This window comes from Myiozetetes cayanensis, unplaced genomic scaffold (assembly GCF_022539395.1).
Source record: "Myiozetetes cayanensis isolate MyiCay16 unplaced genomic scaffold, myiCay2020 scf7, whole genome shotgun sequence".
NCBI lineage: Eukaryota > Metazoa > Chordata > Aves > Passeriformes > Tyrannidae > Myiozetetes > Myiozetetes cayanensis.
The window spans coordinates 37,249,331-37,264,696 of NW_026087964.1; the positions used below are offsets into that span (position 1 = coordinate 37,249,331).

General features: G+C 38.0%; 1 protein-coding gene across 7 annotated transcripts in view; it reads left to right on the forward strand.

The window, feature by feature from the left end:
- Positions 1 to 14,810, forward strand: part of MARCHF1 (membrane associated ring-CH-type finger 1) — a 231,764-nt gene extending 216,954 nt beyond the window's left edge. For all 7 annotated transcript variants that reach the window (XM_050338310.1, XM_050338314.1, XM_050338316.1 and 4 more), the window contains 2 exons: positions 8,547 to 8,694; positions 10,652 to 14,810. In XM_050338310.1, coding sequence (XP_050194267.1) covers positions 8,547 to 8,694; positions 10,652 to 10,953 — 450 coding nt within the window. In that variant the 3' untranslated portion in view covers positions 10,954 to 14,810. The remainder of the gene's footprint in view (positions 1 to 8,546; positions 8,695 to 10,651) is intronic.
- Positions 14,811 to 15,366: the final 556 nt, after the last annotated feature.

Genomic DNA, 15,366 nt, shown 5'->3' on the forward strand with positions numbered 1-15,366 from the left:
ATATTTAAACCAAGCCACATCTTTGTAACAATTCAGACGGATTCTCAGCAGGCTAGACAATTTGACATCGAGGAAATTAAGCAGTGTGATGAATACTGTAGAGAAGGTGATTGAACAAAACTGTGATCATATATTATGACTATGTTTTAGGTGCCTAAAACAACAGATCTTCAGAGAAATTTCACTTCAGTTGGACATGACTGAAGGACTAAAAGAAATGGAGAGGTGTACAAGGCTATGTAATGTAATCTTGGGCTCCAGCATCTTGCTATATCCGCCTTGCACTTTAGTTTTTCTCCTTTTCCTATTTCTACCATGCTATCCTAGTCTTCGTGCTACATCCATCACACTATTTCAGAACAAAATACACTCAGATGTGCAAAGGGAACCCATCTTACTTAGTTTTCAAAGACAGACTCAGGTACAGACTCTTGGGGGATGTTATTTTATGGCGACTGTAGTGGAGGAAGGACTTGTGCTTGCTCTGACCCCAGCACAATCCATCTCAAATCCACCACTAAGCATGTGTCATGGCTGCTTTTGTACTGTCTGTTGAATGCATACTGCAAAATGCAGCACCTCTCCCTGCTATGGTTGGAAAGTGAAATCTCAGCATAACTGCCCTTGCAGCAAAGTTATGGTCTGTGCTCATGTCGTATGGCGGTTTGATTGATTGATTCTTCTTTTCATGGTTTTCTTTGTGTGTGTGTGTGTGTGTGTGTGTGTGTGTGTGTGTGTGTGTGTGTGTGTGTGTAAGTTGTTGGTTGAGAACTGGACTGAGATTTAAAGGCATTTGCTAATTAGTGACTGGAGGAAATGTCATGCCTTCAATTAGATGTGTTGCTCTTTCAGAAACACAGAGTAGATAGAGGCGGGTGTCAACTAGCTGCAAAGAGAATAAAAGTGACAAACTAGATCCTTTTGAGAGAATGATGGTAGAAATACTGTAGGGAGAGCTGACAACAGTAGCATCTGTTTATTTTCTTGACTAACTGTGATAAAAGTTAGTGGAGACTTCGATTCTGCCCTGTTTTTCCTTGTTTCTTTATGGGCTGTCCACATGTTGCTTGTTTTTTGAGTTTTGAATAATAAAGGCATTTGCCTGAAGTAAATCTTTCTAGAGCTCTAGATGTGTGCCTCTTTTCTTACTACCAGACATTCCCCATAGTTCTGCATTCTGGTGATAGTTCAGTCCTGATCAGTGGTTTAATGTTTTACCTGCAGTTTATCTCTCAAGATTATCTTTTTCGATAAGGTAGCTGAAGCTTACTGTGCTAGAAGATAATCATCTTTTTCTTAAATATCTCACAAGGCAAGCGAAGAAAAAGCAATTTAAAAAGAGAAGATCAGGGTAGAACTGAAGAATCTATTAGAAAAAAGAGTTGGTTAATGTTTTTTCAGTATTCAAAGATGATGCTTGGAAAATAAACACTGTGCCGAGTACTTCTGCATTCTGTATACTGATGTAAAACAATTTCTAGCTGACAGGAACTAGAAGGAGACACCCAATATGGAGACATTATGCTGTAACTATTTGCAATGGGGTTTCTTGCATGTCTCTCTGAAGCATCTGGTGTTGGCCTCTGTCCGAGACAGAGCACTGGATGAGAGGGACATAAGATCCGGCTATTCCTATATTTCCAAAGCATAGAAATTTTTTTTGTTGTTTACTCTATGTTGGGATGATTAGGATGCAGGTACTGAAGTTCTTTTAGTTGGTAAATGACAAGTGTTCTCCATATTACTTCATATGGCAAAAATAGCTACTTCATTTTAGAAATTAGATTCTTAAATTACTAAATTTTTATACTTTTTAATTTCTCAACTTCTATTTTGCACTTTTAAGGGTTTGCTAATTGATGTCATACACAGCTAAAAACTGTATGTTTGTGAAGAGTTCATACTGATTATATCACTTAAGTCTGGTGGTTTTAACTGTCACTTAAAAAAATAGTGTGCAGTCTTGATTTTGATAAAACTGAATAATTAGTTCTTTGCAGATGATAATCTTAAGATGTTTATCAAAGTGAGATTTTTCATTATGTATTTTTTTTTATTAATTTAGGTATGCATATTGCACATAAAAGTGAATTAAATTGTGTGACTTTAGAAATACACCCATTTCCGGTTCTGTTTTAAATTTTCAATAGGTATTTTAAATACATCACAGACATCCATTTGAATTCCAGCTTTGTTTACTGTCTCCTAGGGACAGAAACAGTTTTTAGGTAAACTCTGGACAGGTTTGCCAGAGAATGATTTGTACTAGCTCATCCAATGAGCTAACCAGATCAAGGTAAGGTTCTGCATAGATAGGGCCATATGATGCACCATGTGACATGGGATTATTAAAATTTATTTTATTTCCTTGTTGAGTGATAAAATTAGCAGGGGTCTAATTATGAACTATTCTTGATCCTTACAAGAATTTCATCTCTGGGACGTATCTTTTGGCAAAAGGCAGTGACAAATATGTTTTCTCAATTTTCTGTAAACCTGCTCAGTTACTCCTCTCTGAATGTGCTCTGGGATGTGTTTGGGGAAGAGAATGCAGCATAGGTGTTTTCACAGATGAAACCCTTTTCTTGTCAACCATGAGACCTGGCACATTCTGTTGGACTGTCTGAGGGGCACTTCTCGTCTTGTAGCAGGATGTGGTAAGGCATGCCTTGACCTTCCTTAAAATGCAGTGCCTCGGGTACAGGCTGTAACCACACGTTGTTTAGATGGCAGAGTGGCCCAGAATGCTTTTATTCAAATAACACAGTTTGAATTCTCATCTCTTATGAGTACTTCAAATCTGCACAAGGCTGTTTTTACTCCCAATGTGTGCCGAGCCCTGTTGTCCTTTATTACTATTATTTCTTCCTCTTCCACCCACTGCACAAATTCCATTCCCACAAACTGCCATGGCAGCTGCTTTCCTCCAGCTGGTAGGTTGATAGCAGTGAACAGCTTACTGTGGAGCCTGAGCCCATTAGTACTGTAACAAGTGACCAGAAAACACCCTCCCTAAGATAAATAACTCTGAGCCGTATGTTCAGACTATTGACATATTTTCACTGCTCAGCTCACTTCAGGATACACTGCTCCAGTTCTTTTGCAAAAGTGCTGTCTGGATTCTTTGGGTCTGGTTTCAGATAAGAAAGGTCTTTTTGTGTGAGTTTTTAGTCTGTGTGCAGAGGGGCAGTTTCTACAACAGTCTCTAGTTAATAATTTTAGCCTTTATTTTGCAGGAGTAATTACTTCAAGATAAAGGTTGGTTCAAAGTATTTCTTTAGATTGTTGAAAGAATTCAGAAAACGTTGCATGATTACTTTAGCTCTAGGTGAGAGCAGAAGCAAGTCCTTCCAGCTGGGGGTGTTGTTTACATGACATACATTGTCATTTTTTTTGCTAAATGATGGATAAGGAGAAAAATGTCAGAACAGGAAAAATATTTAATATTAGCAATGTCATCCTCATACCAGATTCCCCTGTCAGACCTCCTAACATGCAATTTTTAAAAACAGGGTTTCTGAAAATACCCAGGAGTTCAAAGTCCAACCATGCACAGAATGTTGCAAAGCAGCCCATTAACTTCACCTTCAATATTTGGCATCCTCAGTGCTGAGCCCCTGCAGGAGAGAGAGAGACCTTCAGTTGTTGAGGTGTGAATCTGCAAACCCGCAGTGGTTCTGCAGTTGCTTCACGAAATCTTGTCTAGACAAAATTCTGTGGCCAGTGTCACAGAAGATAACCAGCAGCAAGAGGCAACCTGAGTACACAGAGTGGTGTATGGGGGCAGGCAGGCAATAAATCTGTAATGTGGTACTGGGGAAAAGAAACCCAAGCAGCGGAGTTTGCAGAGTGCCTTCGTGAGGTGTGGGAACAGCTTTTGTGTGAGCAGTGTGAAGCTTTTGTGTGAGCAGTGTGAAACTTTCAGTTCTGCATTGGGCCATCATGAAACCACTTTGCAGAAAGCTTAATGTATGGAAGGGAATTAAAATTGCAAATTTGTTTCTGTCAAGAGAGGCTGTGTTGGAATCTAGGATATGAAGCAGCACACCCATACTCATAGGCAATGTTTTCAGAAGATACTAAAAAATATCCATATTTATTTGTTGTATATTGGTTAATCAAGCTTTTATTAGAAGAGACATGGAAGGAGGCAAATTGTTGTCCTTTAAAATAAATATCAGGGATTTTCTTAAACTATGTTACAGGAAAGGGAAGTGGCTGGCTACAAATTATTTAGAAGTTCCCTGTATGTAATTAATTTTTTTTTTTTTTTATTTCCCCAGAAGACTCATGACTACATTTTGTAATTACAAGAGTGGGTTATGAAATCAGTAAGAAGTTTCTGAGTGAGATAATCTTTAAGAAACAAAAGAAAAACCCAAGGTAGAAACCAAGAACAAGGTACAGTTTTACAGCTGCCACTTTCAAGATTATTCCAAACTCCTCAGGCAGTAAAGCATAGGAATTCAGACTGAGGTGCACACCATGTTTTAGAAATAGCTGTAAGTAGTACAGCTGGGGTGGGAGGAGTGTTTTTGATTACATTTACAATTCAGCTTCTTGCCTTTGGCAGTTCATTCTGGGTTCTTGGTAGGAAGCTCTGAGGCAGGCAGACAGTGTGCTACCACCCTCCAGTGGTTTGCAGAGCACAGCGCAGGCGTCACGTTCGGAAAGCTTACTCGGAAAACAAAAAGGGGGCTGTGGGGATATTCCAGGCTTTCTGCTGGGGATACACATTGTTACACTTCGGATTTGTTTGGTGACTTGTGTAAAAACTCTTTTTTACTGTTGTTAGATGTTACAAAGTGTTTTAGCACACCTGGTCTGTGAAGCCTAATGATGTTCATGCGATTGCTTGCATTTGCAGGACATGGAACTGTCTGCATCTGTGATGATTTCCAGTCTGTGTTTGTATTGCTGCCAGGATTAACGAATCTGTGGGTGGTGACAAGTGGATGTACAGTAGTGAAGGGGTGCTTCATAGGGGGTTGTGCAAAAACTACAGTTTGTCTATCAGTTTAGTGACTCAGTAATTTGCAAATCATTATAAATGTCTCCTCTGGCTGTTAGTCTTCCATTTCTTTCTCTTCTTACAGTCTCTAGAGCACCTTAGGAGAATTGACATGTAAGTTTACAAAAAAAAAAAAAAATTTGCATCTGTGTACTTACTTTTGTTATTTTTCTGTTCTTGGTGGCATCTGATATTCTGTGAATGGCATGTTACAGTGTCATCAACCTGATGGTTGTATTTTTTCCTAGATCACTGATAAAGATAACAAAACATGATGTAATTTATTATTACCTTGCTATCATGAATGTGGAAAGCCACGAGAACTGCATAAGCTTCTAAACACAGCAGGGATGAATTTATCAGTGTTAAGGAGACATTAAAGCACCTGCCAAACTTCCCCACGCAACTTCAGGCTGTATCAAGTCCTGGGCTGTAAAAATTTTCGATATGAGGCTATTGAAAAAATCCTAAAATAGTGAACTGCACTTTTCTGCTCCAAGACAACATAAATTGCTGGATCATCTACTAACATCACTCATTTAGTAAAGAGTGACAGCAGTCACACAGTATTCTCTGTTCAGCCAATCTAAAATATGTGAGTAGGACAGGAAAGTTGTGTCAGCTACAACTGGGATCACCAGGAGTACAACACAAGGTTTAATTGAATTTCCCCTTCTGAGTTCAGCTCATCACGACTGTAGTTGAGAGAACTGGGACTGCAGCTAGGGCAGGACAAAACAGAAGCACGGCTTTGGGACACACTAAGAGCTGTTAAATGCTCCTGTATGACACAGTCATACACCTTTTTCCTTTCTTGTATCCCAGGCTGGGAGTACAAGGTACTCTGCAGCATCTTCCATTTCCATAACCACGATGATGTCCTCTCCCTGTCTCTGCCAGCCAGCTTATTTCTGGGCTGGTAATGCATGTGTGGATAGAATATCCAGGCAGGCAGGCAGGGTGTCTTGTGGGAGAAGAAAAGGGGCCAGTTAGAGGAATCACAGTCCAGTAGGCCTTGGCTTGCTTTCTGGCTAGATTTGATCACGGGATGTTAGCAAAAAGGCCTGCTTTAGCCCTTTTCTGCTAGCTCCCTCTCCTCATATACTTTCTTGTAAATCTCAGTTGAAGTTTGCGAGCTTGTTCCTTCACTTACTTATCCTGCTTGTTGGTCATTTGGTTTTGTCTGGTTTTTTTCCACCTACAAAATGTTTACATTTAGACTCACAGGACCAGCAATTGTCTTTGACTGGGCATCAGGTCAACACTTGGAGGCTTTTAAGTTTGTTAGAGCATAAAATAGCTATAATGAGACTGCACATATAATTGATAATGAAAATTTTGCACAGAATCTTCTCTGCAGTAGACCAAAAAGTGTAGCATCACAGTTGAGATGACAGAAAAATTCTATTTAAGAACAATTCATTCTTCTTTATGTTCAATATTGATCTCTTACAAAAGCATCCACAGGTAAGTGAGGGGCTAAGGTAAAACCCTTTATCTGGACAAAGACAACTCTTTTTTGGGAAAGAAAGTCTTTTGCAAGACTCGCATTGAATTTTCACTGCAGAAAGGATGAAAGTCTCCAGGTCAAATGCTGTGTAACCTGGTGACGTAATAATGTAAGACTGTGATAATAATGCCTCAGACTTTCTGGCTGGCCACTGAATATTACCTACGTGAACTACAATGAATATAAAGTGTTGGGATTTTATTACTTTAAAAAAAAAATAAAATCAGTTTTCCCATTTTTTTCAGACTTCCATACAAAACCCAGCAAGTTTTTACTCCTAAGTCAATGTATCAGAAATTGAAATGAGGTCTCAGCTGATAAATAAACTGATAGCTCTGACTCTTTGTATATTACTTAGGAAATACTTCCATTTTCCTAAACAGTTATTTAAGCCTTGTGTTCATAAAGTGTGATCACCAGGTCAGGAGAGGTGATTCTGCCCCTCTAGTCTGTTCTCATGAGACCCCACTTGCAGTGCTGCATCCTGCTCTGGGATCCCTAGGACATGCTGGAGTGAGTTCAGAAGAGAGCCACAAAAAATCACTAGAGGTCCCTTCCAACTCAAAATTCAAAAGGTCCCTTCCAACTCAAAATATTCTGTTATTCATTAAATTTCGGCAAGGGCTGAGCAAGGTTCTAGAGACTGTGTTTTGAGGCAACAGTTCAGACACATGCAAGCTTTAACTGCCATTAAAAACCAAAATTTGCTTGTCCTGGTATGTCCTGCTCTAAAACCAGTGGCAGGAAGAAGTATTTCTGGGAGTTATTCCTCGTGGTGACATGGCATTGACCTCCCTCAGCTTTATTGCAGCTGTGCTCCTTCAAAACTTAACCTGATAGCAAAAAGTGTTCTGAATAGAATGGCCATATTAGCTCAGGTGAAAGGCTAACCATGTAGCTTAGATGGCATCATCTAGGGATAAAGAATTCAGGGAAATTTGTGGTTTTCCCCAGAAACATTTAAAAACAAACAAACAAAACATCCGACAAGAAACAAACTAATACAAAAACCTAAACAAGGGAAACAAAGCCAAACTCGTGCCTTCAAAGTACATGTGTGCCACCCTGGTGCTCTGCAGTGGCCAGGGTTTCTGTCCCAGCCTGAAGGCCCTAAGGCTGGGCACTGATCCGAGCTCAGCTCTGTCTGGTGTTCCCAGGGCCGCAGGGAGGTGGCACTCGTGTCTCGTGCTTTGTGCTGGTTCCCTTCCTCAGGTGCCACTGTCCGACTCCGAGATTATTCATGGGAACTGGGGCATTTTGCTTTTAAATGCCGTATTCTTTCATCTGTTTTCAAAGGCGAACGTTTTAGTAGAGAAGGATTTTTTTTGAAGAAGTGCTAAAAAAAAAAATAAATTATGTCCTCACAAGATTAGAAAAAATTGTCTCAAGAGTTGCACTGTTCAAATGCAGGTAATAGCCTTTTTCATCTTTAAATAGCCTTAATCTAAGCTAGGATTTAGTACTATAATTCAGAAACATATGCCTGGAAGATCCTCCTTGCATTACTAAGGCTATTTGAATGCTATCATGTATGATCATTTCCACATAATCACCTTTTCAAGTTTATTGAATTTAATCCTCAATGCGGTGCATTTCCTGTGCTTTTATTTTATGGGAAGACTGTTACATAACTGCATTCCTCAAATTTTAATAATTACTACAAACTAATGTTTGGGCTTTTTTCTTCTCTCATCACCAGCAGCACAAATTTAAAATAAATATTCATCTTTTTGCCTGTTTATTAGCATGTTATGGCTGTATTGCAATTAAATTACTTTATATATCATTCATAAGCAGACAGGAATAGAACTATTCATTCCTCCGAATCTGTGAAAATGAGATGATGATTGTGAATTTTACAGTGACAATGCACATAGTCCTGTAATGTGTATTGCCAAAATAAAAGGATTTGTTAATTTTATTACTGCTTGGAGTTTTGGCAGAAAGAGCCAGAATGGTCTAATCAGTTTACTGCGAAATTTTACAGGTCTGATTTTTTTAACTCCTTTTTTATTATTATTTCAGTGGGAGAAACTACAGATGACAACAAGTGAGAGGAGGAAAATAGTGTGTTCAGTCACATTCCACGTAATTGCAATTACCTGTGTTGTTTGGTCATTGTATGTTTTAATTGATAGAACTGCTGAAGAAATTAAACAAGGCAATGATAATGGTAAGTATCTTTTACCTTCTTCGGTGTCGTTGATAATGCAGTGGCTGGCTTTGAAAGGCAGCTATGTAACCAGTCACACTCTGTTCTTAAAGAACAGCTCACAGACAAATGGCTACATCAAATGCTTTAATGCAGAAGTTCTGAATGCATCAGCATTAAAAGCTTATGTTATGCCCCTGCAGGGAGAACTCTACTTTGTGTAATCATTACAACAGCTTAACTAGCCTGCTGGTTCTTGCTAGGTTAATCTCCTATTATGTAGGTATTTCTAAAGCTCAGGCAAAGAGATGAGTCAGTTCAAACAGCTCGGTGCAAGTTCAGGTCATTAAAATAGCGATTTATTTATATTACTCACTTGAACCTTGGTAGCAAGTAAAATACAATAGAGCCTTTTCATTAACAAGCTTCCTAATACGAACTTCCAAGAGACCATGTTCCACTTGTGTTAGTCCTTCATGGGGAACTTAAGTGGCATGGAAAGCCATTCCTGCATCCTTTCAAATAGAATTTCACTGTGAATGTCCATGATCCAGTTGTGTGCATTGTGAGGATGGTTAAACAGTGGAACAGAGAGGTCATGGAGTGTCCATCTGTGGAGATCCTGAAAACCCAACTGGACACATGTAATAGAATGGATGTTTAACGTAAGTAGGTTTCTTTCTGGGCCATACTTAGCATATGTGGAAAATATATCATGAACTGAACTACTGTTTTCCATTTCAAATCTAAGTCTGTTTGGTCTTAAATTTAGTCTTAAATGTGATCATGATGATAAAAAGCTTTTCAGTTTTGATCTGAACTGACTTTAGGCACAATAGGGGAACAAAGGTCTCTAGCTTTGTTCTGAAGTTAACATGGAAAACAAAACAGGTGGAGCTTTGTGCCTTGCTAGTTAGATAAATATTTGATGATACTCTCAATGCTTGCCTTACTTGCATATGAGAGGAAAACAAGCAACAAGGCTCAGTAAGTCACAAAGTCTTGCTTTGCATTCTTTTGAAATGGGTAACCCTGTTTTTTATCTCAAAAAAAACTGGCCCCAAGGACAGTACTAGGAATGGCTTTGAACTTTTATTTACGAGTACATCACCCTGCTTATTACAAAGGGGAAGCTATTTCTGTGAATTAGCTGAATTTTCATAACAAAACAGCTAACGTGAATTTTTGTTGTAATACTCAATGCAAACGAATCACATTAATTACGCTTGGTAGGCCCGAAAAGTATTTATGATTTGTACAGAATTCAGTGTTTGCCAAATGTAATGGCTGATTTTTTTACACTAAAAAATGGAAAAAGAGATGCCTTGGAGCTACTTAAAATGTGCAAAAATAAGTGTTTGTGACGAGAACTCTCTTACCCCAAAATTTGCTTGTCACAGGGGAGTACTTTTACAAAAGCAAACATGTATTTGGGGGGAGAAGGAAGAGACATGTAAGTAGTTTGCTTTCTTCTCCGTTTTCTCTCTGTAAATGGGAACTGCTGGGAAAAAGACAGTTAAGACTGGAAAAAAACCACTTTATAAACATATTTTGAGGAGAAGAAAAACCAAAAGCCCAGAATAATACTAGTAGTGTTTGTTAATATTCTGTAAGTTTAAAAATCCTGTTTTAAGTGAGTATCTCAAACTATTTAAAGGCTTGGGGTTTTTTTCCTCCTTACAGAAGTATATAATGCAAATCTCTTAATTGCTGTATTGAGCATTACGCTTACTTTGTAAGAGTGGCCTTGTATTTCCAATTTGATCAAACTGTGGTGAATTCAGAAGTGGGAGGCAGTTTCTTGGCTGGCCTATGGAATAGGAAGCCCCTTCTGTTTTCTACTCAAGCCATAACTGCCCCAATAGTGTGTACATACCTGGGAATTCTTAGCAAGTGGTTTCAATATATTTGACTGAAATTCAGAACTTGATATTCAATGTGCAATGGTGGTAATAAACATAAACTTTCTAATTCACAGGTGTCCTTGAATGGCCGTTTTGGACAAAACTCGTTGTAGTGGCCATTGGATTCACGGGGGGCCTGGTCTTCATGTATGTGCAGTGTAAGGTTTATGTGCAGCTGTGGCGCAGGTTGAAAGCCTACAACAGAGTGATCTTTGTTCAGAACTGCCCAGACACCATCAAAAAACTGGAGGAGAAAAATTCCTCGTGCACTCAGAGCTCGGACATCAAGGATGCGGTGGTGGTGCCAGTAGCACAGACAGGTACAAACTCTCAGCCAGCAGCGGAAGGAACAACATCTGAGGTCATGCCAGTTTGACAAAAGACAGCATTGTTTCTTCTTTGCAGAGTAAGGTGTAGTGTTTTCTACACTACAAATGCTACAAGAAAGTAGAAGTGACTTTGCATTTTTTTTTCAGTTAAAAAACAAACAACAAAAACAAACAAACATACGAAAACCAAAACCCTACAAGGAAAATGGATCCAGCAAAGCAACTTGTTACTGTATGGAATGTGCCCGTCCGTGAAGTAGTTTCGCAACTAGTCAGCAAGTGTAGTGAAAGTGGAAGTGTAGAAAGTGCAATAGAGAACAGGTTTAACAGACAATGCCAAACCAATGCGACAAGAGTACTTTTTTGTTTGTTTTTATTTTTCAAACTGGGATGTATAGGAAAGTAGAAACAGACCTGATATAATAACTTTGTTTACAGAGAACCAAAACCTTTCACCTGTTTACTACCAAAAGTTGTATTTGCTATTTATCTTTTTAAATGTATGCTTCAAAGAGTACCGATCCAATCATATGCATTAACAAATCCAAGTATAGAGAGCTCTCTATCACAGCACTCACTCTCTGAGCTTCACGCAGTAACGCACATTCATGTGACTGTAGCAGAGCCTGAATGCTTGGGCAGCTGTGTCAACTAAGGGTATTTTAACTGTGCCTGTATTTTTGAAAAGTAAGCAATTCCAACCAGTATAAACTCATGTCTCCATAAGCTTACAGGTATATTTTTAAATACAGCTGTCAGCAAAGTAAGTACAGGGAGGAGATATGTAGATACGCATTTAAAAGAGCAGCCCTGCTGTTTACTTTACTAATAAGAGTGAATTAGACATAAATTTGATATGCAAAGTATTGAGGCAGAATTGTAAATGAAAAAAAAGCAGTTTACTGCACAATTACACAAAAGCAAATTGACCATTATCAAAGGTCTGAAAAACACACAGTGAAGACGGAAGCCATTTTTGGTTTTATTTTTTAAGATTCACGATACAGAAAGGTAGATGTAAGAGAACATACCTACCTACCTATCTTAAGAAAACATTAGTTTTTATCTCTTTTTTCTGAAAAGTTAGTTTTTATCTTCCTGGCTGAAAAAAACGAATCAATGGTTTCCTTCTGTACAGGTAAACTTGAGGTGTTAGAGGTTCAACAGTTCAGTTGTTAACTTCGTGTTTTGAGCATTGTCATATAAAAATGAAGTGTGAATAGCATTAAAAGGTGCAATAGATAAATGAATGTAGATATAATACTCTGTCCAACAGGGTGAATTATATATAAAGAACCAATTTTGTGATTCACTTTGCATAGCTGTGATGGTGTTTACCATCAGGACACAAGTGCAGGTATTGACTTGGAGTAGTTATGTACTGGTGTGGACAAGTCTGGGGCCTGAACATAATGTATATTTAAAAAAAAAGGTAAAACTTTTGGAGTTTTTTTATCTTGTATTTAGGTAAAGGAAGGAAAACAAACAAGCAGATAAAGAATCAGAGTAAAGAGGATATGAGAGCACAGGTTCTTTTAAGGGTGGTATCTGCCACAATTACAAATAAACTACAGTTCTACAGATGGCTTGAAGTTTCTAATGGTAAATTTTCTCTTTATACACTCAAGTATTTACAATGAAAAAGCAGAATGATCCCATTCTTGCAAATATCCAGCATGCTGGGCCTAAGATGTACTGGAGTTTTTATACTAGGTATTCCTTTGTGAATGTTTACTGGCTGAAGGCTCAGGGAATACTGGAAGTAGCAGTATTAGCAAGAAATGTGTCTTTAATCAGATCATTATTTTTTTCGTATTGCAATTGCTCACATAATTTGGCTTTAACTGAGTGATTACCATCTGGCTAGACAGGACATAAAATTTTGGTGCTTGAATGGATCCTAAACAGATGTCAGTATTTGCTGTAAGTTACTCCAGGTGAGTTGGATTAATGTTTAATTTTTTTAATGTAATGGCACACACGTTTTATATAAAATAACTTCCAAAATATACAACTGCAGATCACCAACTGTAGTAGTTTCTCCTTTGAAATGACATACAAGAGAAAGCAAACCATTTCTCCGTTTAAAATTGTGGAGGAGACTTCAGAAGGTCTTCAGAGAATGATGACAGTACTAGCAAATGCCTCATAACTGCACGTTTAAAGACAGTCTGCAATGGCATGGTTTTCAAAAAGCGTAAAAGCTACTTGCTGAAAGGTAAATCTCATGATATCTGAAGTTGGACACTTAGAATTACTAACTGCATTTGAATGTGTGGAAGGATGTTTACAATAAACCTGATGAATCATAGCAAAATTTACTGACAAGGAACATTATTATGAAGGATAATTAAGAGCTTTCTGAAATAATAATAGTTTCTTACTAAGGAACAGTAACGCTGCTCCTTTAGGCAGCTTGTTCTTTGACCTGCTGTAGCATCATGACCATATTGTAAGTACTTTATCCCTATTTTGTCAGTTTAAATTCACATTAGGGTTTTTTACTTGAACAAGTATAAAATTTAACTCAAAGAAGAAAACACCTGAGGCTTCCAAAAGCAGAACGGCAGCATCCAACAAAATTATTGTACATTTTTAAAAATACACTGAAGAGTCACCAACAGAACAAACAATGTGCAAAATTTTATACTAATGCCATCCCCTTCTAAACACTGTTTTGGCATTCAACTGTATCTACAACTAAGCTTACAGTTAAATAAATGAGTGGAGGAAGACTTGAGTTGAAATTCCTCGTCTCCCTTTGAAATATTTATTGTGGACAGCAGAAAAAGAGCAAAATGGGACACTGTGCTGAGATGGACAATGAGCCAAGTCATCAGAAGGCTTGAAGCAGTCTTTAAAGTATTATTACAGTATTAGCTCGTGCATCCCCTTCTCTTCTTATGTGCACTGCACATTCTAGAGCTTTCAGGGATTTCATGCAGGATTGGAATTTGTTTCTGAAGCAGGGTACAACCTCTTCAAGAGGGCAACGAGCTCTTCATACCACCATGCCTTGGATTCAGGTCTTCATTAATAAGGAAAGTGCACAAATACAGACACTAGACAGATGCTTATCAACCAGCAGTTTTTCATTCCCACACAAAGTACAATTTTCTGTATTAATTTAATAACCATGGGATTCTATTCTAAAAAAACCACCAAAACTCAATAAACAAACAAACAAAAAGTATACTGAAGATTTTAAGAGCCAGACATTTTAATTAAGATGCCATCTCAAGTAAAGAACCATATCAAACTGCTTGTGTAGCCACAGTACATCTCAGGCAAATAAGCTCACAGTGGAATCTGGCCTGGCTAAACCCACAAGGGCAGAACCTTGCTCTGAGCTGCCATTACCAACTAAAGCTTAATCTGCATTCTTGTTTAAATGAAGTTTTAATGAAGGTAGACAGAAATAATCTGGTGTCAGGTCAGATCTGGAAGTTTAAACAAGATACTCCTGTGAACATACACATTTCTGTTCCTAAGTTACAAGCATTAAAAAGTTTATTTCAAACTGGCATAAACATACCTCTTTTGACTATCATTAGCATTACAAAGATTCTCAACTAGTCCAACTGTGCCATTCACACACTGTTCTCTCTGAAGGCAGTGTTTATTTTTGTTGTGTGGAAAAAATAGTAATTCCCCATCACCAGGGCAGTTTATAATTTCTAATAATGCAATGAAACTCTATGATGAAAATATTTTACTCTGTATATTTGGAATTACAAGTTTGTGTTACTTGTTTAACTCCCTCTCTTTTGCAAAAGAAAAAGTGTATGTTTTTGTGGGTGAATGTGTACTGAAAGACAGAAGGCAAGGGAAACAAAAGTAATGTATCTGCTTATTGTTGTGAAAAAAATGTATTTGTATTAAACAAATGACTCAAATTACTGTACTATTCTACCCTTGTCACTTTGTTATATAAAGCATCACATGCTGAACATGAATTGGCAAGACCACACTCTTGCAAGAAAGGTGAGCAATATACTCAGCTGCACGCTTCATACTTATAAACCTCTCTTAACTGCCAGGGGCTAGTTTTGGGTGCCACGGCTTGGCAGAATGCTCAGGAAAATACCTCATGGTACAAAAACATTTGAAAAGAAGTATGGTTGCTTAACTTGCAGGCATCAACTCTACAAAGAACTCCCAGAAAGCAAATGGGTTTACATCCATAGCATAATGGACAACTAGTACTGGGTTTCAACTCCAGGCAGGTAAGAGGAAGACAGCTTCCTAAGGATAGCAGTGCTTTGCAATGAACTGCTGGTTATAGTGATTTTGGAATGTCCAGCACTACAAACCTTTAAAGATGGGCTGGACAGTTAAAGTACTTTAAAGCTAATCCCACCTCATAGTGTCAGAATGGATCTCTTTTATCATTTTAGACTTTTACATGGTGAGATTTTCTCCTTTTCCAAAAACCTTTAAGACTTTTTTTTTTTAAATGA